The sequence below is a fragment of the Bos mutus genome, chromosome 9 (assembly GCF_027580195.1).
Source record: "Bos mutus isolate GX-2022 chromosome 9, NWIPB_WYAK_1.1, whole genome shotgun sequence".
NCBI lineage: Eukaryota > Metazoa > Chordata > Mammalia > Artiodactyla > Bovidae > Bos > Bos mutus.
Window position 1 is genome coordinate 49226728 of NC_091625.1, and position 27065 is coordinate 49253792.

Genomic DNA, 27065 nt, shown 5'->3' on the forward strand with positions numbered 1-27065 from the left:
TGGGATTCTCCAGGCAAGAATACTGGAGTGGGTTACCATTTGCTTCTCCAATGCATGAAAGTGAAAAGTGAAAGTGAAGTCGCTCAGTCGTGTCCGACTCCTAGCGACCCCATGGACTGCAGCCTACCAGGCTCCTCCGTCCATGGATTTTCCAGGCAAGAGTACCGGAGTGGGTTGCCATTGACCTACACACCCGGAATCCCAGGATTCCTTCAGCTCCACCCCGCCCGCACGCGTGCCCGCCCAAGAGCCCGCCCTCGCAGTTGGCCGGGTCCGGATCCGAGCTCCGCGGGCAGGAGGCGGGGCGGCGGCGCGCGCGCGCGGGCGGGGTGGAGCTGAAGGAGCCGACGTGCGACGTTGGCGCCGCTGCCGGCGGGTGACGTGTAGGCCCGCGTCTCCTCCGCCCCCTCCCTGCTTGCCGGGTCTGTGGGTCTGTCCCCTGGTCGAGCCGTCTTCGTGGACCCTGCCCCAGGACTGGGAGGGATCCGGCTAGGCCGGCGTGGAGTGCGGACGAGGACGCGGCGGGGAAGTTGTCCTCTGGCCTTCTCTGCCCTGCCCTCTGCCCCCACCCGGCGTGGGAAGTAAAGATCAAACCGAAAGGGAGGGAGACAGGAGCTGGCAGAGTGATGGGAAGCTCTTGAAGCGGGGCCGAAGGTGAGGATGGGGACCTGGGAGGAGAAGGGGAGCTGCGGCCCGGGGAAGCCGGCGGGAGGCGGGGCCAGGGCGCCCCAGGTGCGATTGTCTTTCGGCCCCGGAGGCGAGCCCGGACCTGTCATTCCTCTCTGGGCCTGAGACTTTTCCGTGGTCTCGGATAGTCTCGTCCTGCTCAGGAAATTTGTAGGGTGGGGGTGGGGATCAAAACATGAACACGGCCACATGTTGCCAAGGTGTTAGGCCACAAGGCGAAGACCAGATGCGTGCTTTTTTCCCCTGTGCGTGAGTAGTTTGTTTTCATTAGTTTTCTTTTTTCTTTGCAAAAATGTAATAACTTTTTCATTTTCTTTACGTGGACTTCGGAGAGAAATCAACTTACCAGTATTTTTTACTTTCACACTGAACAGTAAATAAACTGGATAGGGAGTGGACCATGGTGAATTGTGGGTGAATTTAGCAATCGAGGAATCTAGAATGTTATTTTGAAGAAAGTGTGTTGTATGTGCGAGCATGCTGCGATGTCGTGGGTACGTGGGCAGTTTTTTTATTTTAAATAGGCTTCTTATCACACACTAACTTGTTCACTGATTGCAGTGTGCTCATGTATTTGCTCTCTGGTTTAAAAGAAACGTCATTTTAGCGCTAGCTAAAAGTTTAATACGAATGGCATGACATGTGCAGTTCAAACTAGTAATCTCATTTTCTTTCTTTACCTAAGTAAAATTAGACTTGAGTAGCTGTTGTCTCCATCACCACATTTCATGTTTCATAGACTGAAATCATCTTTCCGACTTTTCAAAATGTTCTTAAAAGTTGAGGATTCAGCTTTTGATTCCAGTCTGGATTGTGCTCCTGTTCATATATCTTTTATTTTTAATTGTGGTTATAATATTCTTGCATAAGAAAAATGCTCTTTAGAGATGCCAGTTAAGTGTAAGCTAAACAGTGTTATTGGAGTGAATTGGGGCTTCCCTGGTGGCTCAGAGGGTAAAGCATCTGCCTGCAATGCGGGAGACCTGGGTTCAATCCCTGGGTCGGGAAGGTCTACTGGAGAAGGAAATGGCAATCCACTCCAGTACTGTTGCCTGGAAAATTCCATGGATGGAGGAGCCTGGTGGGCTACAGTCCATGGGGTGGCAGAGTCGGACACGACTAGGCGACTTCACTTATTTTCTTTCTTTAATTTTTCATGGCTTATCATTGTGATCCCTGCTGTATAATTTTAGTTTTCTTTCATTCATCATTCACTTATTTATGTCTTTCTATGTGCCAGGCACTATGCTAGGCCTAGGCAGTCAAGAGAGACAGGATGTCTGTACTTAGGAAACTTTCTATAGCCCTTCCTCCTTCTAATAGAGAATCTTGATTAGGGTTCCTCCTCATGCCACGGATATCTAGTTGACAAAAGCAAGGCTTTTTGCAAGAAAAAGTTACTGTCAGTGTTTATATATAAAGTGGCATTGAAAGAGGAGCAGATCATTTTACTTGAACAGCATGACTTGTTTTGTTTTTGATCAAAAAGATAGTATGCATGCTTGTGTTTTGCCGGTTAAGAGGAGTAAGTTTTCTTTTGGACAAGTTGACTTAATTATAAAATTCAGAATTAGAAGTCAGTTTATACCTGAAAAATAATACTTAAACATTAAAAATGTTTTTAAAGTAATTTTTCCAGTTTTTACGTTGGTCTGTTGGTCTATGTGTTAATAACTTGTAATTCATTAGAGTAATTCATAGTAGTTCTATGCACAGAGCATTTTCATCAGAAATATGTATAATACTTGTTGACTGAAGTGAATTTATTGTCCAATAATACCTTCCATGGGGCAGTAGTTAACATAAGCCTTTTTAGTACAGAATAGTCTTGATGTGTTGTTAATGTTCAGTCAGTAAGTTGTTTACCATTCTTTTGTGACCCCGTGGACTGCAGCGTGTCAGACTTCGCTGTCTTGATGTAATGTGGCACAGTTTTCAACTTTGAGCAGATGTCTACCTGAAACTGAAATTGTAGCAAACACATTTATGGAAAGAAAAAGTGCTTAGTTACCAAGGAAGAGAGAATAAAGTATTTGGGTTTGCTCAGTTGTGTTCTGTTCTTTGTGACTCCCATGCAATGTTGTCTGCCAGGCTCCTGTGTCCATGGAATTTTCTAGGCAAGAATACTGAAGTGGGTTGCCATTTCCTACCCAGGGTTGAACCTGTGTCTTCTGTATTGGCAGGTGGATTCTCTACCATTGAGCTACCTGGGAGTATATGATTAATAATTATCCAAAGGCAGACTTTACGTGTCTATCTCCTACATTATACTCTAAAGTTACTTAAAATAGTTACTTATTTCTTTTGCCTGGTATAATATCTGGCACATGGTTGACAGACCCATGTAAATATTCATTCATTCAATATATACCATCTCATTTGAGTATTTTGTGGTTAGATGAGCAAGTGAATATTTTTGAGTGAGTTTGTCTACTGTTTGTTCATTTTCCTGCTGTGTTGGCCTATAATAATGTCTTATAGACATATTTATATTTCTGAAACTCTATGTGTTTCAGAGTTAGTGCAGTTAAACTTGTTCGAGTATTATGGTTTAATCAGATTATTCAGCCTGAAAGGGGCATAAAAAAATCATTTTGTAACCCTCTTTATTTTATTGATCAGAAAATTGATACCTTGAGAAGTTAACTGGTTTTCTGCCATCAAACAAATTGGCCTCTGAACTAATTTACCTCTATTTTTATTCTGTTTCTTCCCACTGCATTCTACTTCTAAGAAATTGTTATTTGAGTAGAATAACCCTTGGGGATCTTTGTAAATTAGATTCCCATTTTGTCTTCCTGGTGTTGGAGTCTGGGGTTAGTTTTTCTCCATTTCTGTGATTTCCTCTTCAAGGAGAATTCATAGGAATTGCATTTGTTATCAAAGGTTTGAACTGACATGGAAAATAAGGGTGGGAAGTTGGAAAGATACATAATTTAAAAATGTAATATGTAAGAAATTTTCAGGTAATAATAAAATTCTTGGGATATGTTTTAATAAGATAACTGGGAAGAAATGTTTATATTTGAAGAAGAAAAAGTTCACAGCTACTTATTTAATGACTAAACCAGAGATTGTCAAACTACTAAATCATAATTTTCGGAAGTGGTGTCTGGAAATGTCTATTTTCAAGTGAATTCCCAATGATTCCAGTGCAACCAATTCATATTGTTGAAGGACTTCATATTAAAGCATATGAATTCAAGAGCCTCTTAATTGTAGATAATATCTATTAAACCAGAACTTCAAAAGAAGGAAGGTAATTTTATCTTAGGATTGTGGAGTAGTTAGAGAGGCAGTTGATAATGTTTTCCAGCATTTTCAAAGACTTGCCAGGTTAATTTCAAATGAAGTGAGTGACCAGCAAGTTCCTCAGTTGTGTGTAGCTAAGAAATGTGGCATATGAATTTGATAAAGGAAAACTACATTCCATTTCAAGGGAGGAAATTCTTGTTTACTGATGAGACAATTTGGGTTTGCCAAAAAATTCTTGAAAGTGCATAAAGTGTTCAACAGGCTAATCAAATGTAACAATATAAAAATGGTAAATTCTACTCTTATTTATAAATACAAATAGATACAGCTTCATCTTGATTTAAGAGATTTAATTATAAAATTCTACATAAATAATTTATAAGAAATTAATGTGAAGGGCAGGTCACAGTTTGCAAAAGTGATTTCAGTGCACCTTTTTCTAGTGCACATGCCTTTTCTAAAATGTTCGGTTCCGTCGCTCAGTTGTGTCCGACTCTTTGTGACCCCATGAACCGCAGCATGCCAGGCCTCCCTGTCCACCTACCATCTTACTTGGGTTTCTCTCACCTTGGATGTGGGATATCTCTTTGTGGCTGCTCCAATAAAGTGCAGTCGCTGCTCCTTACCTTGGACGTGGGGTAGCTCCTCTCAGGCGCCGCCCCTGACCTCAGGCGTGGGGTGGCTCTTGCTTTAAGTAGTACCTCTGTCACCAAGGGGGCCCATTAAACATTCTTTCTGAGCATTCTTTAATGAGTGAAGGAAGCTTTGCAAAAATATTAGCAATGCTTTTACTCTGGGGACTGGAGAGGTAAGGAATAACCTAACGATCACTTCTGGAAGACTTCACAGTAATACTCTGAGTACACATCATTGAATAGATATTTATTGAGTTCTTTGGCACAGGCCAAGAACTTTGCCAGGTACCAAAGAGATGAAGATATACATTACTTATTCCCTCTTGGAGATTATAGTCAAGATGTTGGCTCTGTGAGAGTGTTCAGTGTAATTCCTTAAGGCAAGGACAAATACTAATGCATGGCCACTGACTGCTCTCCTAGCCATCTGAAGTTAGAAAAGTAGAGGCCCTGTCGCTGATTAAAAAGGTGAAAAAGCTGTTATCGTAAGTCAGAGATTTTGGCAATCAGCTCAGAAAGAAAACTGAGTGGGTTTTAGAGAGGTTTAAGGTTGCTTGACTTAACACCAAGCTTTGACAACTCTTCTATTTGTATTTATTAGAAACAGAACACTGGAAAAACACAGCTTAAATTCTAAATCCCAGGATATTTTACTACATTTCTTGACAGCGTTTGGCATAGTTGACCATATTGCTTGTTTAAAACTTATCCTTCCCTTATCCTAACCCCAGTCTGGCCTTACTTGACCTTCTGCTGTTCAGAATCTCCTTTATAGACCTTACCCCACCCCCACCCCTGCTATTTTTTCTGTAAAGACTTGTGTTTCTCCACCTTCTGCTGTCTTGTCTTCTTTAGTCTTCATGTAAATCCTTGGATGATTTTCAGCTGTTCCCATGGTATTCCTTATGATTCTCATGTTTATATTCAGACCTCTCTCCTGAATTTCACACCTGAATATTCAGTCCCTGCTGGCCATTTTTACTTGAATGTCATATGGACATCTTAGATTCACTCTGTTTGAGATTGAACTCATGATATTCTGGTCTAGTTTTGTGAATTATATCATCACCTGATCTGTCAACGTGGAAGTTAACTGTGGTCCTTGCCTCCTTCCCCACCACAGATAAAAATAATCAGCCTAAGCCAAATAGATTTGATTGGATTCTTCCACTTTCCTCTAATTCACTACCATTACAGTTCAGGAACTCTCATCTCTTCTTCTGGATTACTCTAACAACCTCATAGTGTCTTTCTGCTTCAGGTCTTGCCTTTCTGTGGTCCGTTTTCTTCTCTGCAGTCATAGTGCGTGTGTGCGTGCTTAGTGGCTTCAGTCGTGTCCAACTCTGTACGACCTTATGGACCATGGCCTGCCAGGCTCCTCTGTCCATGGGATTCTCCAGGCAAGTAATCCCTGTTAAACACAGCTCAAGTCAATAACTCTTTCGGAGATTTCTTTTACTATTAAAAGAGTTTCCGAGCAACATGACTTACAAGGCCCTGATGACCTTGTTCCCACCTGTCTCTCCAGCCCCATCTCCTGCCACATTACATACTCCTTGACTACTATCCTTCAGTCATCTATTTAGTTCTTTGAATGTGGAATGTTCTCACCTCTCATCAGTATGTGTACCTGATTGACTCCTCATCCCTGTTGTCTCAAGTAAGGAAGGTACTTTTTCTTCCCGGTTTCCTTTTCTGCTAGGCTGGATGCACCTGCTTTGTGTTCCAAAAACGCTCATTACTGCCCTCTTTGAGAGCCAGCAGTCTTACTCTGTATTGAGATAGCTTATCTCATTGGGTTGTCTTCTGCACCAGATTGTGAGATTACCCTCCTGAAGTTTACTCCTTCAGCCCTGGGCACCTGGTGCCTCTCAGGTCACTGCAGCTGCCCTCATAGATGGTCACTTAAGTGTCACCACTACAGACTTGTCTAATCTTTTACTTTGTGTTCATTCTTGTCATTTAAACTTTTAAATAGTTGATACCTATTAAAAAAATCTGGAGATCTCTTATTAACTTTTACTGTTAAGAAGATACAGTATTTACCAAAAGAGTTAGGGAAGACAGATATTTGAATATTCAGAGTAGTGTTTCTAAATACAGGATACAGAGTTAAATTGGATTTCAGGTAAGCAACAGTGATTTTTTTTTTTTTTTTTAGTATAACTATATCCCATTTAAGAATGTCTCAAATATTGCATAGGACATATTATACTAAAAGAATGATTTATTAAACAACCTGAAATTCAAATTTAATCCTGCATTTTATATTTTTATCTGGCAACTGTAACTTACAAAAAAATTTGTGTGATTCTTAGCCTGAGAGCATAGACACAAAGGTAGATTGGGTCTCTTGAAAATGTAATCCTGATGTTAATCATACATTAACTCCAATGATCAAGAAGAGAGAGGTGCCTCAAGAAACTGATGCTGTGCCTGAGTATTTTTTTAAAATATAAGTTGAACAATGGAGAAAGAGTACAAAAACTAAGAATGAATTAAAGAAAAGTGAATTTGTAGAACCTGTGATGTGAATCCTTGAAGAAACACTGAGGATAGCGAAACAGTTTTTAAGCTACATTTAGCAGTGTATTTCTTGGGGCAATTACTAGGATGTTAAAAGAGAAAATAGATTTAATTAACTGCTAAATTCTCTTCCATCTTTTATGCTAAGGAGAATGGACTCTGGATTGAAAATGGCAGAATTAATTTGGTTAAATGGAATTGAAGTACATTATGGGTGGCAATATTAAAAGAGCGCCCAGGTGTTCAATGTTAAGTCTCATAAGCCAGAGCATTTTCAGGAATGCTTTTAGAAGCTGCGATTTGCTAGACATTCAGTTTGATGCTTTCACAATTCTTCTGTTTCTTATTAGGCTTCTGTGTTTATTTAAAACTTAATTAGGGAGGGAGGTTCAAATGGGATATACATACACCTATGGCTGATTCATGTGGATGTATGGCAGAAACCAACACAGTATTGTAAAACAATTATCCTTCAGTTAAAAATAAATAAACTTAATTAAAACCTTAGTTTTGATATATTTCCAGAATATGGAAAATGTTCAGAAAATAATGTAACACACATTGCCAAGCAGATTTAACAAGGAGTAATTTTTGCCTTGCTGCTACTGCTGCTGCTGCTAAGTCACTTCAGTTGTGTCTGACTCTGTGTGACCCCATAGACAGCAGCCCATCAGGCTCCCCCATCCCTGGGATTCTCCAGGCAAGAACACTGGAGTGGGTTGCCATTTCCTTCTCCAATGCATGAAAGTGAAAAGTGAAAGTGAAGTCACTCAGTCGTGTCCGACCCTCAGCGACCCCATGGACTCCAGCCTTCCCGGCTCCTCCATCCATGGGATTTTCCAGGCAAGAGTACTGGAGTGGGGTGCCATTGCCTTCTCCAATTTTTTTTTTTTTTTAGTTGCTTCAATTCTTCTCTTGAAAAACGTTGCTAATTTTTTTTTCTCTTTTGTCACTTCTCTGCTGCCTCTCAATCCATTGCCTTGAAGCTGTTGTATAAAGTTCTCATGCATGTTTCGACATACTTCTGAGTGACAGGATATAAGCCAAGGCTTAATGAGGGGTATTGGTGGAAAGAAATGGTACTGATTACCTTGGTGAAGAGAACATTTAAAGTAAGATGACAGGTTTATATCTAGAAGTCACTTATGTGAACAGAGTACTCAACTTTGAAAACTCACTGACATTAGACAGTACAGATAATTTTTTTAAAGTACTTTTAAGATCAGAAATCAACATCTAGTACTTAGTGACCCAGATACTTTGTGATTTATACTTACATGGAGATTTTTATAAGCCACTGAAAAACATCGATGTTTAACCTATACAGATGTCATTTTTATTAAACAATCAATAACTACCATGATTTTCCTGGTATCTTTACTGTAAAAATGGTTAACTAGCAATCTTTAGAGGTTTCCTTTAGTAATTATGTTCTAAAAAAGGTTGGAGATGTCATTGTCAAAACTTATTTTTTTCTCTGAAATGTAGTATATATAATTGGTTGGTAAAAAAAAATGGCTTAGAAAGTTAGAATATAAGAAAGAAGGAGAAATATGGATCTGACCCTTTCAGACATCTTTCAGTTTAGGAAGCTGTGAGTAACAGAGTATGGAGTGAGAGTTCAGCTCAGAACAGGGCACACAGAAAATATTCTTATTAACTGTATTTGTCAGGGTGCATTTCTGGCTAATACAGAGTGAAAGAGAGTACCCTCTTTTAGTAATTAAGTCTTTAATTCAATAAGATTGAAACAAACAGTTCAGACTAGAATGTTAAGTAACGGTCCTGGCAATACATTGTTTCAGAAAGACTAAGTAAAGCACGCATTACATTAAATAACATGTAACTATGATAAAATTCTTATGTACTCTAATTTGTAACGCCCAGTGAGTTAGTAATTTCCTTTTCTGTTTTTATATTTCTTGTTTACAACATAAATTCACCTCAGTCCTGTTGTTAATGCGTACTTTTTCTCTACTTCAGAGAGAGGGGTAGAGATTTCATCTGCTATTTCAAGGTAGTGGCAGCTTCTTTGACATAGTGTCGAGTTAGGGCTATTCAAGAATTTCCTCTACACAAAACAGTAAATAAAGATCAAAGCCATTATACTCTTTGATAAATTTTTTTTTAGGATTTGGAGTGTATAATCCTAGTTTATTTGCATGTAAAAACTATCAGATTTCTGAAAGATCACTGGAGCTCATATTTGGGAATGTGGTGGTGTTCCATATAACCGTGGTACAGAGGAACAAATGTGCAAGGTCAGGAAAATGCTTTCTCTAAACAGCTAAAGCTAACTCCAGAGCATCACTTGAGTTTTGGGTTTGGTGTATGAGGGTACCTTATGAGAGGTTTCAGTTAAATTAATCTTCTCAGGGCTCATTAGGGGACAGGAACAGAGTCCCTGAGTCGATCTTTCCAGAGGCCCATAGATTGGAGTGGAATGAGAATTTTGCCTTTTTCAGCTAATTTGGGCCGCAACCTTTTCTACTGGAACGAAAGGAAAATATGTATTGCCTTGTATGTAGTGAGTCTGCTCCACACATTTTCTGGAATACGTGTGCTGGTTTGTTCCTTGTGGGGTGTTTTTTCTGACTGTTCTTCTCATCTGTGCTGATATGTTATTCTTGCCATTTATCGTCCCAGGAATATTTAAAAGAAAAGCTTTTCTTATCCTTTGTTAAAAGTAAATATAACCTTGGAGGTCTTCTGTAGACTCTTAGGTTAGTAGTTATGAGTCTGTCTAGGTTTTCTCCCCTATCTGTGGTTGGTAAACCTGGAGTTAATGTAAGTAAGTAGTTGGAGGGAAAAGTTAGAGAACAAGAATCTTGTATATATAAATTTTATTCTTAACAAGCCATTATAGATTTTGATTCATATAAAAGGTGTATATGTTGTTGTTGTTCGTTGTTCAGCCGCTAAGTTTTGTGCAACTCTTTGTGACCCCATGAACTGCAGGGCATTAGGCTTCCCTGTTCTTCACTATCTCCCAGAGTTTGCTCAGACTCATGTCCATTGAGTCAGTGATGCTATCCAACCATTTCATCCTCTGTTGCCCCCTTTTCTTCTTGTCCTTAATTTTTCCTAGCATCAGGGTCTTTTCCGGTGAGTTGACTCTTTGCATCAGGTGGCCAGAGTATTTGAGCTTCAGCATCAGTCCTTCCAATGAATATCCAGAGTTGATTTCCTGTAAGACTGACTTGTTTGGTCTCTTTGCTATCGAAGGGAATCTCAGGAGTCTTCTCCAACACCGCAGTTTAAAAACATCAACTCTTCGGTGCTTACCTTTCTTTATGGTCCAACTCTCTCACATCCATACCTGACTACTGGAAAAACTATAGCTTTGTCTATATGAACCTTTCTTGGCAAAGTAATGTCTCTGCTTTTTAATACACTAAGTTTGTCATAGGATTTCTTCCAAGGAGCAAGCATCTTTTAATTTTGCGGCTGCAGTCATCATCTGCAGTGATTTTGGAGTCCAGGAAAATAAAGTCTATCACTGTTTCCACTTTTCCCCCATCTATTTGACATGAAGTGATGGGACCAGATACCATGATCTTAGTTTTTTGAATGCTGAGTTTTAAGCCAGCTTTTTTGCTCTCCTCTTTCATGTTCATCAAGAGGCTCTTTAGTTCCTCTTCACTTTCTGCCATTAGAGTGGTATCATTTGCATATCTGAGGTTGTTCATATTTCTTCTGGCAGTCTTGATTCCAGCTTGTGCTTCTTCCAGCCCAGCGTTTCTCATGATGTACTCTGCATATAAGTTAAATAAGCAGGGTGACAATATACACCTGACGTACACCTTTCCCAATTTGGAACCAGTCTGTTATCCCATATCCAGTTCTAACTGTTGCTTATTGACCTGCATACAGATTTCTCGATGAGGCAGGTAACGTGATCTGGTATTCCCATCTCTTTAAGAATTTTCCACAGTTTGTTGTGATTCACATAGTCAAAGGCTTTAGCAGTATTCAATGAAGCACTTTTTTTTTTTTTTAATTCCTTTGCTTTTTCTGTGATCCAGTGGATGTTGGCAATTTGATCTCTGGTTCCTCTGCCTTTTCTAAATCCAGCTTGTACATCTGGAATTTCTCTGTTCACTTGCTGTTGAAGCCTTGCTTGAAGGATTTTGAGCATTACATTGCTAGCATGTGAAATGAGTGCAATTGTATGGTAGTTTGAACATTCTCTGGCATTTTCTTTCTTTGGGATTGGAATGAAAAGTGACCTTTTCTACTGCTGAGTTTTCCAAACTTGTTGGCATATTGAGTGCAGCACTAACAGCATCATCTTTTAGATTTTGATTCATGAAAAGAAATGTATATGTATGTATTTATTTATCTTTGCTGTGCTTTCTCAGTTCTCCATGTTCCAGGTGTGTTACCTAACTTGATTGGAAACTATTCAAGAGCCATTGCTTCTTGCTTAAGAATGAGTTAAGATCTAAAGTGAACTTGTTTGGTGAAGGTTATGAATAGTTACAAATTTCCCTTGAAAGTCCTTTAGGAAGACACCAGGTTGTCAAAACCTACTGTCTCTCAATATGTCATATACAGCCACACTTTTCCTCCAAACTTGGGACATATCGTAGTTTCTGAGGATGAACAAGATGAAAAAGTTGGCTTGTGTTTAATGGCCATGTATATTTTTTTAAAAAGGGAACTTGGTTTTAAACCTTGGAGTCCTGCAGTACAGCAGGATTCTCAGTTGGATAAGCATGTAGTTATTGAAACAGACTTAAGGGAGCATCATATTCTTGTTGTTCACCCCCGTTCACTCAAGAGCATGTATTGAGTATGTGAAATAGTAGACAGAATCTCTAGCATTATTTTTTGTGTCTGTCTATACCTTGTATTTGGTTTCCTTTGTTTGATTCAAATAATTAATTAAATATACCTAAGATGTGACTTCACATTGACCTGTTGGTGGCATAAGGTACAAGGCAAGTAAGGAATACAAGTTCAGTACAAGTAACTAAAAGTTTTCTTTAGGATTTACCATGAAAAAAAAATCGCCCCCTTTTGAAATGGTATAGTAGAGGATTTGTATATATATATATATATGTATATGTACTACCATCATGGCTCAGAGGGTAAAGTGTCTGCCTGCAGTGCAGGAGATCAGAGTTCAATCCCTGGGTGGGAAGATCCCCTGGAGAAGGAAATGGCAACCCACTCCAGTATTCTTGCCTGGAGAGTCCCATGGATGGAAGAGCCTGGTAGGCTACAGTCCATGGGATCGCAAAGAGTCGGACACACGACTGAGCGACTTCACTTCACTTCATATATATATATATATATATAATATCTATTAAGGCTTATTTTTCTGAATTCTAATTTTAACAGTGTTAATTATATCTATATCACAACTTGATTTTTTTTAACAGATGAATTAAAATTAAATATTTCAGCTTATTTTTTCTAAAAGGTATTGTATGTGGGCATATAATTCTGTTTTGGCTATTGAAATCTTAAATTCTAATTTTTGTTCCATTCACAGCCTCATCCATCTTTTCAGTGCTTTTATCCCTTACCTACATTATATCTCTTTTACTTTCTTTTTCCCCTCCTAATAATTACCTGGTATTCATGATCACCAACAAGCAATTGCTTGACTTTATACTTATTAGGAAATATAGTTTGTTTCTTCTTGAGTTTTTGTTATTTATTTGTAATTAAAAATACTGTAACTGTATTTTCCTAAAGTTGCTGTCAAGCAGTTGGACCCTTTTTAGAGTTGAGAAACATGGGTTTGGAATATGAAAAATAAATCTTATAATTTTTAATATGCTACTTCAGAATAATGTGTACTAGAATTCTAGCTTACAAATTATTGGTTAATATTGTTTCACAAAGGGAAATACGTTACTGTCAGATATTTTTCTTCCCTATTTGAATGTTAAAAAGGGCGGTTAACTTCTTCAAAACAGTTTCTGTTTATCTGTTTCTGTATATCTGTCAATATATCTGATTGACAGTCTACAGGCTTATTCAGATAACCATAGAGGAGTACTTCAGGGAATAGGAAAAAAAAAAAAGTGACTTCTAGGCTTTCTATCTTTTAGAAAGATAGATATATTTGTTTTGAGGGATATTTTTATTTACAAAATTTTGGTTGAAATAAAAATTACTGGGGTAGCAATTGCTTTGTAGGTCAGTTTATCTTGATAAGCCTTCGCTGTATCTTGTATCAGAAAGTTTAATAATAAACATTACGATGTCTGTCTTTAAGACCTCTTAGTTGAATGTCTTTTCCTTTTGTTTTGGACCTCAAATCCAGCACTCAATCATTTGCGCCATTTAGGCTCCACTGCCCTCCTATTGTCCCTGAGTTATCAAACCTTAACCCTATATAATGCCAACCTTTGTTCCTGTGCCAGATTGTTGCCATTCTAAATTTATGGTTTCCAATATGGGATGAGCATTCATTTGCCACCTGAAAAATCCTTTTATGATTTATTAGTCAGTTTCCTCTCATTGTTGATGGTAAGGTCAAACTTTTGCCTCTGTCTTCAAAAATTCCATCTCACTTTATTTTGGCTAGTTTTGGATCTCAAAGAAAATAGGAGTCATTTGGTGGAACTATCTTTTACCATATTTTTTTCTCTCCCTATTTACCTTCTGCTTCCCTTATAAACATATATGCACTTCTACTCACCCAGCCCGCCACACTCCTTCTATCCAAGTGGTATATCTAGACCCATGATTGTCTCTCTTGCTTTCTCAGGGACCCTACTGTCCTAAGCCATGTTCATAGTCTTTGCTTTGGTTACTCAACCTGTCTTTATTGGCTCTCATCTGATTTATAGAATTGTGCTGAACTCTCTCTTGTATTACTAAAAAGTATTAACCCTATGTTTTCACTATTTCTTGCTTTTTCTTCTCAACCACATTCCTTAAAAGAGTCGCTAGTACTCAATTTCTTCCTTTCCATTTATGTTTCACCTACTGAAATATGCTTTCTTCCACCATTTGTTTTGAAAATGTGTTTTCTAAAGTCATCTAAGACTTTAGTGGCTGAGTGCACTGGACTATGTAGCATAACATTTGAAACCTTTTCTTGTGATACCACTTTCTTTATATGACAGCTCTTTTTTGATCCTTTAGGACTCTGTCCTTGGCCCTCTACTGTCTACTCTCAAGAGGTTTTTAGGGATACATGGATGGATTTCATGGCTGTCGTGCATCCTCTGAAATGAATTACAAAATGTTTGTACGTGTGTATGTCTGTTTTCTTAGGGAGAGAGTCTGCAGGTTTATATAAATAATTTCACATAAAGTAGTATGTTCAACCATGCTTTTAACTACATTGAAGGGATAACACTAAATTCTGTCCTTCTAGCCCCAGACCTCTGATAGGAAACCCTAAACCGTATATCCCACTTGATGGCCCATGATCAAAACTTTCCAAAGCAGAACTAATCATCTTTCCTCTTCCAGTACGCCTTCTCTACATACACACTCAGCTATTCTGCCTTTCATGAGCTAGAAAGGTGGGGGTCCTGCCTCTTTCACCTTCATCCTCACATCCTGTCCATGAATTTCTTCTGTCTCCCAAATAAAAACATTTCTTAAATCCATCCTTTTCTGTCTTTTCTTGCTTCAATTGTATCCTCTGTTTTTCACCTAGTTTATTGAAATAAATTTCCAAATAGTTTGCTTGTCTCCAATTTGACCTCACCTTTAATCTGTTCACTACACTTAAATCTGAGTCATTTTTCTACAATATGTTACATTTTTTAGCAGGACAAAAAGTGCTTAAATTGAAACATGCTGTTGGGTCTCTGCTTACATCTTTAATTTCATGAGTCTCCAAATGAACTATTTTATAGGTTTTTTTAAGCAATAATCTGTTGGTTTAGTTTTCTTCTTTATATATTTACCTTGGAATAACCTTTTTTCCCCACTCAAGTCCTTTAAAATCTCAGTTTCCTTCCTTCTTACCTACTTTCGTTTCCACCTTCTTAGGTGTTTCTCCCTTGTCTTCCTACAGTTATATCTGCATAATTTTTGCAGCTGTTTTTCTTTCTTTTCAGCTGTTTATCTAGGGTAAGAGGCAGTCATACAAGAACTGTTTTTTCTTTTTCCCCCTTTTTAAATTTCTAGATCCTTGCAGGGTATCTAATACATTGTAGGTGATCTATAGATATTTGTTGATTAAATGAATAACCATAAGATTGAAAATTTATTTTTTCAATTTGAACTTTATGCATTTCAGATACCCTTAAATGTTTGGCGATCTTTTTACTGGTATAGGATACAGTGGGTTTTGAAGAATAGAGTTCTGTAAGGCTTATTTATACCCAGTGCTTAACACAGTTCCTGCTGGATAGGAGATCCTAAAATATTTGTGAATAAATGATTTACAGGTAACTATGAAGAAGTGAACTATTATATTTTACAGTGGTGGTCATTTAACTTGAGGAATAAAGTAGATAAAACCAAATAAAAAAAAATCAAGGAATGTGCTTTACTTCATTTTTTGAGACATATAATTCATACTGATTATGTTGATGATCCCTCGGGGAGCTTTAAAGTTTCCTGTTAGTGTAGAGTCTAACAGTGTGACCTCAGTACCGGGCCCTACTATTATTAGATCTCTTCTTAGAGTTTGGGTGTGAGCAGTTTGTTGTTTTGTTAGGATTTGTTGGATTGGTGAATTTGAATAAAAATCAATGAAGTCTTACTCCTTGCTTTTTATTTTTATTTTTAATTTTTTAAATTTTATTTTATTTTTAAACTTTACAATATTGTATTGGTTCTGCCATATATCGAAATGAATCCGCCACAGGCATACACGTGTTCCCCATCCTGAACCCTCCTCCCTCCTCCCTCCCCATACCATCCCTCTGGGTCGTCCCAGTGCACCATACTCCTTGCTTTTTAAAGAGAGGCACAGGACATTCAGATTACTGTGAGATATGTCAAAATAATAATGAGAGATGCCAAACTCTGTTAATTCTTAAGACCTTGCCTGAGGTAGAATATCCCATGTATCACATGTTTCTTGTTCTGATATTATATTTTGAAAGCACTAACATGTATGGTTAAAAAGTAGGTTCTGAGGCAGAATACTGTTCAGTTTAGTGTCAAGATCTTTCTTTAAAGACTTCTGACTTGTCAGTCATGAATAGAATTCTTATCTTTGAATAGAATTCTCTCAGTCTAGGTAGAGAATTTAAACTCCAGTGCCCTGAGGCATACATTTTATGCTTTACTACTCAATGGATGATATTAACTATGTTCCATCTGTAGGAGAATTGAGAAAAAGTCACTCAGTTCACTTTCAGGAAGACTTCTCTCACAGATCCTTGTTGAGAAAGACTGCTGGGAAACAGATTGTGCACCGAACTTAAGCCGCTGAGTTCTTAATACAGGTGGAAACTTCGTGGTTACTGTTGGTTTGAGACAGGACTGAGATGGTGACTTCAGAATAAAAGATAACACCTCTGAAACAGCAGTTCTCCAAGTGTGGTACTAGACTTGCTGCATCACTGGAGAACTTGCTGGGAAGATAAGATCCTGTGTCCCATCTCAATGCCATCTGGTCTGCTGAATAGAAGATTGGGGGTGAAAAGTAGGGAAGTGAAGCTCAGCAGTTTGAGAAGCCCTCTGGGTGATTGTGGTGCACGCTGAAGTCTTACAACGTCAATGTCCACTGACTCTTGCTTTCATTTATTCTTCCAAATGCTCTAGGAAGTATGTTATGTTGTATTAGAAAAATCCCAGTGTGATACTTTGAATCATCTCATTTCCAGAAATGTTCTCCTAAACTCATTCCCAGTGGGTAGCTGAAATTTAAAGTCAGCCAGTGAGGGAGTTTATTTGCAAATTGGATCATTTTACTTTTCTGACTGAAATTCTTTATTGTGATGTGGAGAATCCAGCTGGTTTTTCCTCACCCGAATCATACCCTTTACTTACAGATTGGCAATGCAAACAACTATGTTTTTTAATCTTTTGTGTTTCTGATTTCTAATCTAATTGTATTTTATTCAGAAAATGTGAACTATATCTGAGTCAGCAGATTAATTTGGTTACCCTGAGCCCAAGAATGATTTAAAGAAAAAAAAAAGAATATACAGCAGAGGCTCCCTGCCACACCTAAAATATTTGCTCTTTTTCTGCAAATTTTGTTGTCTGCCAGTCTATACTATACTTAACTTTTTGACATTTGTTGAGATTTACTAGAGATGGGAATACCAGACCACCTGACCTGCCTCTTGAGAAACCTATATGCAGGTCAGGAAGCAAGAGTTAGAACTGGACATGGAACAACAGACTGGTTCCAAATAGGAAAAGGAGTACGTCAAGGCTGTATATTGTCACCCTGCTTATTTAACTTATATGCAGAGTACATCATGAGAAAAGCTGGGCTGGAAGAAGCACAAGCTGGAATCAAGATTGCCAGAAGTATCAATAACCTCAGATATGCAGATGACACCACCCTTATGGCAGAAAGTGAAGAGGAACTAAAAAGCCCCTTGATGAAAGTGAAAGAGAAGAGTGAAAAAGTTGGCTTAAAGCTCAACATTCAGAAAACGAAGATCATGGCATCTGGTCCCATCATTTCATGGGAAATAGATGGGGAAACAGTGGAAACAGTGTCAGACTTTATTTTTTTGGGCTCCCAAATCACTACAGATGGTGACTCCAGCCATGAAATTAAAAGACGCTTACTCCTTAGAAGGAAAGTTATGACCAACCTAGATAGCATATTGAAAAGCAGAGATATTTATTTGCCAACAAAGGTCCGTCTAGTCAAGGCTGTGGTTTTTCCAGTGGTCATGTATGGATGTGAGAGTTGGACTGTGAAGAAAGCTGAGCACCGAAGAATTGATGCTTTTGAAGTGTGGTGTTGGAGAAGACTCTTGAGAGTCCCCTGGACTGCAAGGAGATCCAACCAGTCCATTCTAAAGGAGATCAGCCCTGGGTGTTCACTGGAAGGACAGATGCTAAAGCTGAAACACCAGTACTTTGGCCACCTCATGCGAAGAGTTGACTCATTGGAAAAGACTCTGATGCTGGGAGGGACTGAGGGCAGGAGGAGAAGGGGACGCCAGAGGATGAGATGGCTGGATGGCATCACCAACTCCATGGACATGAGTTTGGGTGAACTCCGGGAGGTGGTGATGGACAGGGAGGCCTGCATGCTGCGATTCATGGGGTTGCAAAGAGTCGGACACAGCTGAGCGACTGAACTGAACTGATACATAGGCCATTTAAAATTGTTACAAATGTACTTGAAAAGAATATATATTTTCATTTATTTTAGGTTGAATTCACTAATTTCAGTGCTCAACTTCCATTTTTTTTTGGTTGATGTTGATTTGACCTATCAATAATTGATCGATTATTGAACTTTCACTTTGATGTTGGACTTGTTACTTTTTTCTGGAAATCTGTTTTAATTTATTTTGAGGCGTGTTGAGGTTTAATTAATTTTTATTGGGGCATGCAAATTCAAAATTTTTATACCTTAGTGAGCTATAACTTCTAATATTATGTAGAGAGGTTTTTTTTTTCCTCCTATCCTTAATAATACCTTTTGTTTTAAAGTCTCTTTTATCTGATCTGATGCTGTTGATACAGCCACTAGCTACTTTTGGTTATCATTTACAGGAGGATCTTATTCCATCTTTTAACTTTCAACCTTTCTCTGTCCTATTTTAGGTATAGCTCTAGTGTTTACTTGATTGCTGTTTAGTAATTCAGGCTGTCAATCTTTTGGTGTTAAGATGAATTTGTTTACATTTATTGTGAGTATTGATATATTTGGGCTTCTTTCTCTTTGATCTACTTAATTTATACTTGATCTAGTTGTAACAGCATACTGCGTTATTCAGATATCTCTCTCTTGCAGAGCACCACTTTTGTTTTCACTGTATCTAATCTATTATTTAACTCATTATTGATTGTTTTTTTATTTAAGTATGTAGTTTTATTTCTAAAAGTTATATTTTCCAATTTTCCTAGTCATTTTACTGTTCTTCATTTTTTAAAAATTCTCTTATTTTGTTAAACATTTTATACAATTTTTTTATATGTAGTTAATATAGGAACTGGAGATTTTACTGAGAATCAAATTTTATAATAACTTCAAAGGTGTATGCAATCAAGAAGAGCAGAAACAGGGAGTGGTCTGAGGCATCCTATATGGTCTCCTAGTTGCTATTCCAGTCCCATTAATGGACAGATACTCTTTGACTCAGAATAATTAGTGAGGTCTCTTAATTGAGGTGTGTAGGTCTTTTCACACGTTGAGAAGTGCTTGGGTTACAAAACATCTCTATTTTTAGACTCTGGAGTGGGAATCCTAATAAACTCTGCCCTATTGACATTTGGGGCTAGATAATTCTTTATTGTGAAGAGGCTGTCCTGTGCCTTATAGTGTGTTTAGCAGCATCAATAGGCCCTACCCACCAGAAGACAGTTGCACCCACCCAACTCCCCAGTGACCCAAAGTGTCACCAGATATTGCCAAATGTCCCAAGTGGGGCAAAATTATTTCTGTTTGACAACTTTCATAGCTTGGGCTTCCCTGGTAGCACTAGTGGTAAAGAACCCACCTGCCAATGCAGGAAACACAAGATGCAGGTTCCGGGGAACCTGAACAGATCCCATGGACAGAGGGGCCATGGGGTTGCAAAGAGTCGGACACAACTGAGCACACACGCACATAGCTTATGTGACATTCTCCAGGGAGCCATGCCTTATAAATATATATATTGTAGTTGTATTACAATAAACAAGCTTAAACCAAGATAGCCCTCTAAGAGTATTCCAAGGTTGAGGACCCTCTTCATAATAAATAGTCTATCTGCCAGAAGACGAGTTGTTCAGTTGTTAGCATATAAACAAGGAGATTAGATCAAATCATCTGACTTTTCTTTGCCTGGGAGTTCTCCCCTTCCTCAGCTGCTCTGATTGTTTTCTGGTTCTTTAGTCTTCCCATTACCATGATTTCTTTTTCTCAGTTTTTCATACTTCTATTATTAACCACACAATTATTATTGTTTAGTTGCTAAGTTGTGTCCAACTCTTTGCAACCCCATGGACTGTAGCCCACCAGGCCCCTCTGTCCATGGGGTTTCCCAGGCAAGAATATTGGAGTGAGTTGCCATTTCCTTCTCCAGGGGACCTTCCCAACCCAGGGATTGAACCCACATCTGCATTGGCAGATTCTTTACAACTGAGCCACCAGGGAGGCCCAACCAAGACATTATTGACTGCCAAACATATTGCTTTTCTGTTGTGTTTGCTAGCAGAGATGAGTGAAATGAAGGTCTTTTTTTTTCTTTTTTTGTCATGAAGCTTACTCTTTGTTGGGTGAGACAATATAAAATAAGTAAATAAGAGACTATCAAATATTAATTAGTGCCTGTAAAGAGGAGTTTTGTATTATGATAGACAGTAGGTGGGTAGCTGCCCTGTCTGTGATTGAGTGGTCTTTTAAGCCAAGAACTTTGTTTAACGAGGCAATTGTATGAACGTCAGAAGAGCACTCCAGGTAATACAAATGCATGTAACTGGAAAAAGCCAGTGAGACAAAAAATAAGAGATTATGTGAGATGAAATCAATGAGCATAAAATGAAATTGGAGAAAAGATGGGCAAATGCTTTTCTCTCTGTCATTGTTCCTGGTTGTCGTACTTGGAAATCTATACAATTCATTTGAAGGAATGTTATAGTAGTACCCACAAGCAAGTGTTGTTGGTGTTTTTTTTGTCTTTTTTTTTTTCCCACCTATAAGACAATGTGTTATAAAAGAACTACATGGGTAGAAAATGTGTCAAGAGAACTTTTCAGCATTGGTAGCAATTGCTTTTTAAGTGTTTTCTTTATTTTAAATACAGGCTAATTTGTTGAATGTGATTATCTCTCCCACCTCCTCTCTACAGTTAAATATCATCTTGTTTTGTTTCAGTTTCAAGTTTCTCATTGTATGGATCACTGATTGAATAATAGATGGCTTTACCTCGACTCACAGGAGCCTTGCGCTCCTTTTCAAATGTCACCAAGCAAGATAATTATAATGAAGAAGTGGCTGACTTACAGGTACATTGTTTTAGATAAAATGATTATAAATATAAAATATGGGCAGATATTTGACAGTCCTTTTCTCAATTCTGTGTGCATTTTAAAAAATGGTAAATTTTACCTTCAGTTCCGTTCAGTCACTCAGTCCTTCTCCTCCCGCCTTCAGTCTTTCCCAGCATCAGGGTCTTTTCAAATAAGTCAGTTCTTCGCATCAGGTAGCCAAAGTATTAGAGTTTCAGCTTTAGCATCCGTCCTTCCAATGAATATTCAGGACTGATTTCCTTTAGGATGGACTGGTTGGATCTCCTTGCAGTCCAAGGGACTCTCAAGAGTCTTCTCCAACACCACAGTTCAAAAGCATCAATTCTTTGGCACTCAGCTTTCTTTATTGTCCAACTCTCACATCCATACATGACTGTCGGGAAAACCATAGCTTTGACTATATGCACCTTTGTTGGTAAAGTAATATCTTTGCTTTTTAATATGCTGTCTAGGTTTGTCATAGCTTTTCTTCCAAGGAGCAAATGTCTTTTAATTTCATGGCTGCAGTCACCATTTGCAGTGATTTTGGAGCCCAAGAAAACAATTGGTAACATCCAGTTGGTAAAAGCATGATTTTTTTCTTGGGTCCAAAATCATCAGTACAACCAAGGGGAAAATTAGAGTTGGACATGACTTAGCAGCTAAATGACAGGAATAACATCTGATTCACTGCTTTTCATTTGGTTAGAGGATGTCACAAAGTTTAATCCAGGGATCAAGTTCAGTGATATGAAATAAAATATTTACAGCTTTCTGTGTCAGTTCTTGAGACTGGAAAGATTTATAGTCTCATGGAAAGACTATGTACAGATAAGAATCTCCTGGATTCCTAACCTGTTGTAGGATCAACCTTAGGAAAGCAATACTGATTTGAATATATTGAACCCATCATTTGTTGCTGTCGTTCGGTCCCTAAGTCATGTCTGACTGTGATCCCCGTGGACTGCAGCACACAGGCTCCCCCTATCCTTCACCATCTCCCGGAGTTTGCTCATATTCATGTCAGTTGGGGCAGTGATGCTTTCTAACTGTCTTATCCTTTGCCACCTCCTTCTCCTTTTGCCTTCTCATCATAGGAGTCTTATTTTCTTTAAATGCCTTTCATCAAAAAGCATGACATAAAGCTCTTGTATACGGTATGGTCTAAGCTATGTAAAAAACAAGCAGGAAAATGAAAAGAGGTTTGTGGTATGTTACCAATTGTTATCTGGGTGTTGGACTTTTTGCAGTTTACTTTGCCATATGAAAATTATTTCATAATGAGTATTCATTGTGATTAAACTATAGAAAAAGAAGCTTTTAAAAACATATCTTTGAATAAATGAGGTCCTTTTAAATCACATTTAAATAAAGCTCCTTCTGGGAGCTATAAATTTGGATGTGAGTAGATACAATTTTGCATTCTTGTAGAAGGTGCCAAGTTGTATGATTAATGAAAAATATATGTGATAAATGATAGATTCGAGAAAACTTTTAACCAGTATGTTTCTGTATTATGCTGTCTGTTTCAGATGAAGCGGTCTAAACTTCATGAACAAATTGTAGGCTTGGACCTGACATGGATGAAGATTGTAAAATTTTTGAATGAAAAACTGGAGAAGAGTGAAATGCAAAGAGTAAATGAAGACTTAAAAGCTATATTACAGGCTGCAAAACAAATAGGTATAGTCTTGTTTTTGTTTTTTTTAAACCACTAAAGTTCAAAAAATAGATTCTTTTTAAACTGTATACTAAAATTCCCAGGAAAGTATTTATAATTATAAGATAGTCTTATCTATCAAAGAGCTTAGGATTCAGGGATGCAGAAGTAAGCTAATTAGTATAGTAAAATTAAATTTGAACGATCTTTAGGAATCTATTTAGAGTTTTAAACCACTGTCTTTACTGAAATAAGGATAGGGTAAATTAAAATTGTCATACAGCTGGAAGGAAACTTAAAAGCCATGTAGTTTTTACTCAAGCTACTTTCCCAAGATTGAAGAGAGCAAAACAAAACAAATGACTCTTTGGTAAAGCATCTGAATTTATTCATTGGAATTCGTTGCTTCATTCCAGACTCTGATAACTAAAAAGCATACTTTAACACTGCTGCTGCTGCTGCTAAGTCACTTCAGTCATGTCCGACTCTGTGTGACCCCACAGACGGCAGCCCACCAGGTTCCCCCGTCCCTGGGATTCTCCAGGCAAGAACACTGGAGTGGGTTGACATTTCCTTCTCCAATGCATGAAAGTGAAAAGTGAAAGTGAAGTCGCTCAGTCGTGTCCGACCCTCATTGACCGCATGGACTGCAGCCTTCCAGGCTCCTCCATCCATGGGATTTTCCAGGCAGAAGTACTGGAGTGGGATGCCATTGCCTTCTAGTATACTTCTAACTTCAAATTCAGGTTTTTACGTACAAAAGCTTGAGACTGATAACTGTGGCTCTGTGTGATCTGGCCTTCATCTTTCTATCTGATCAGAAGTCATCCTTGCTTTTCCTAACTGTGCTTCGCAGACATGCAGCCTTTCTCACTTCCTCAAACCCACCAGTTTGGTGCCTGTTTGGGGTTCTTTCTACATGCTCTTCCCTGTGCTGAGAATGTTCTTCTGTCCTAGTCTTAGAGTGGGTAGATCCTTTCTTGTTTCTTTTGAAGTTATTGCCTTAATGAGACTCTCATTGGTCATCTAATCTCAAATGATTACCCATTCTTTATCTTGTAACCCTTGGTAACATTTTCTCCACAACATTTATTATTATCTGATATTTTGCTTATTTATTGCCTTTGTTTTTCTCAGAACAGGATCTTATTCCTCTTGTTCAACACACACCATCCCTGGTGCTCAAAATAGTGCTTGGTATATTTTAGAGTCTTAATGACAGTTCACTTGACAAATAAATGAAAATTTTTTTCAGGTGATTTCTCGGTAGAAGGAAAATTTAGAGTCTTACTTCACCATATGCTGGTTGACAGTTTTCTTCCTTTCAGCAATTTTGGAAGGTGTTTCTATTTTATCTCATATACAAGAATAATTTTCATTTATGATCATCAAATCTTTGAATTTATTATTCTGATATTTTGACTTTGCTGTATCATTCAATTATCATTGATTTGCAATATAGTATGATGTTAAATTTAATGACCTCATAGTTTTATGTTGTGAAAATATAAAATGAATGTCATATATGTTTTTGCAGTGAGATAATGTTTTGAAATTCAAGGATTTTGGTAAGACTTGAGTTTGCTTATTAAGCCTGGGAAAAATAGAGCACACTGATGTGATTTGTGATAGCATTTGACATACAGTCATACTTTATATTTTAAGAATATTGTGGCAGTTGGGTTCATTGGAAAATAATGGTGAAAATGCAAAGTCTCCAATCTAACTAAATTACCTTGAATAGGATCTTAACCCTTCTGGGCTTCACTGTCTTCATGTGTAAGGTGTTAGAATGATTTTGGGTTGGGGTGTCTGACTCAGATAGTTTTCAAAAACTATAATGTCATTCCTCTTCTTTAATTTATAAAAATACCTCAGAATACCTAGCAAAGGCAGTATAAAATAGTAAGCTTATTCAGCACCATGACTGAATTAATTCTTTATTAAATGATGTGGAAGTTAAGATTTTAAAAAAGTAAGTTTTCCTTCACTACTTTCTGCAAATATCCCTGACAAGTCAAAAATTATTGTTTTAAAAGCCATTTAAAATATAACTTTAAATGTATTTAATATTATCTATTAAATATAATCCTAGGAGTTTTGCCTGTTAGCAAAACATCTGATTCAAACTCAGGGACTAATCTATTGACTGATGTATTTAAATAATTGAATATTTTGAGATGTAATATCTCAAAAGTTTAATACTTCTGTGACAGATGAAATCTTGGGGTCGGATTTAGGCAGGTGCTCTTTTTAATGGTATGTTTAAGTTAAATAACTATTAGCTTTTTAGTGAAATTAGTAGTTGACTGGTAGTCATCTAGTCTGAATGAAAAATACTGGTGATACTGGAAATTTTATTAAAGCTAGCAGCATTAAGAGGATTAGTCTTATGGAAAAAAACATCTGTGTGTTTTCTCTTATATCATTCTTTTAACACAGGTAATTTTTGTGTAATTGTGTTAAAAAGGTGGAACAAGAGAATAAAGAAAAAGAAAATTACTTGTATTTCAGTTGAGCATATTGGTATGAGGTACTTAAGACCATGTATATTGATGAGTCAGAGTTCTGGGTATTTCAGCTCGAGGAGACATCAGGGAACATCTTGTCCAGTGCCATCATTTTGTGTGTGAAGAACCAGGGTCCAAAGTTCAGTGAATCCTGTAGTTGAGTTGTGGTACTTCTAGGCTTGGACCCCAAAGTTTGAAATGGAAACATGATGGAATTCTAGATTCTTTCCTTGTGGTCAGAGGTCAGGTTCTGTTAAGTCTACAGCTGTTCTCAAATTGACTCCCTCTACATATTCGCTATTGCCCTAGTTCAGGCTTTTACCATGTCGTGTCTGAACCACTGCAGTAGCCTGTTGTCTCAAACTTCCTTTCTTATTCAACTTCTTCACTGTCACTAGACTGATCTTTATAAAAAGTAAAGCTCATTTTAGCCCCAGTTTAGTGGCTCAGCTGGTATCTGCCTGCAATGTGGGAGACCCAGGTCAGGAAGATCCCCTGGAGAAGAAAATGGCAACCCACTCCAATACTCTTGCCTGGAAAATTCCATGGACAGAGGAGCCTAGTAGGCTACAGTCCATTGGGGTCACAAAGAATTGGACATGACTGAGCGACTTCACTTTCTTTCTTTATTAATTTTTTAAACTAGATTCCTTAGAATGGGAAAAGAAAAGCTCCTTTATGAATTGGAATAATTTATCTTCTTCCCATTCTGTCACATGTAACCTTTATTCCTAACATATGTAATATTTACTATAATACTTTACTGGGAAGTACTCACTGTTTTTTCTCTTTGTAATTATGTGTTAGAATAACTTCCCCCGTTGTGTTCATCTGGTAAAATGCTTCTCATCTCTGAAGAAATGGCTTAGGCTTCATCCATGTCTTCTTCTAATGTTGTTATTCCTTATTAATGTTAGCAGACGGTGTTCCATTCGAATGGCATCTCTTCCATACCTTTTTAAGAGTACTTTCTCATTGTTTGGTATTTACCTCAGTCCCTTCACTGGTGGACTGTGAATGCCTTAACGATACAGGAATTCCAGGAATCACAGTGTCTTTGTACTCCAGTGCCTAATGTGGTATGAGGCATATAGTAGATGCTCAATAAGGAAATGAAGTATTGAGAATCCAACTAAAAGTTGACTGTGGTCTTTACTACCTGTGATACTGATAGTGTCTTTCAAGTAACAGCTTTTAAAGAAGTTTTGTAATTTTAAAGTACTTTCTTACCTCTCAGATTTACATTTGATATATTCCCGTGTCTTTTTTACAACTTTATTCTCCCTTCAAGAATGTTTTAATAACAAAACTTAGCTTGAGGAAGAAAATACTATAAATTATTTTAAAATAGTGTTTTTGGCCCTTAATATTAATTTATTTAATTACTCATTGTAGACATAGATGTGTCATTAGAAAATTAATTTATCAGGGTCAGTATAAAAATCAGTTTTATTTCTCTTTACAAGAAGCAAATTTGTAAAAACACCATTTACAAAAGTACTGAAAATTATCAGATACCTGGAAGTAAATTTAACAAACGATGAACAGGACTTCTTCACGAAAAGCTAAAGTATTATTGAGAGAAATTAAAGATAGCCTAAATCAATAGGGGGATATACAAAAGATGGAAACATGACAATAAAGCTATCATTTTTATCCAAATTGATCTGCAGATTCAGTGTGACCTAATCAAGGTCTAAGCAGGTTTGTGTTTGTGAGTTGTGTGTACAT

General features: G+C 37.7%; 1 protein-coding gene across 1 annotated transcript in view; it reads left to right on the plus strand.

Annotated features, from left to right (window-relative positions):
* The first annotated feature begins 354 nt into the window (after window positions 1-354).
* ASCC3 (activating signal cointegrator 1 complex subunit 3) overlaps window positions 355-27065 on the plus strand; it is a 338210-nt gene continuing 311499 nt past the window's right edge. Inside the window, exons 1-3 of the mRNA XM_005902613.2 lie at window positions 355-654; window positions 21031-21161; window positions 22697-22847. Coding sequence (XP_005902675.2) covers window positions 21072-21161; window positions 22697-22847 — 241 coding nt within the window. The 5' untranslated portion in view covers window positions 355-654; window positions 21031-21071. The remainder of the gene's footprint in view (window positions 655-21030; window positions 21162-22696; window positions 22848-27065) is intronic.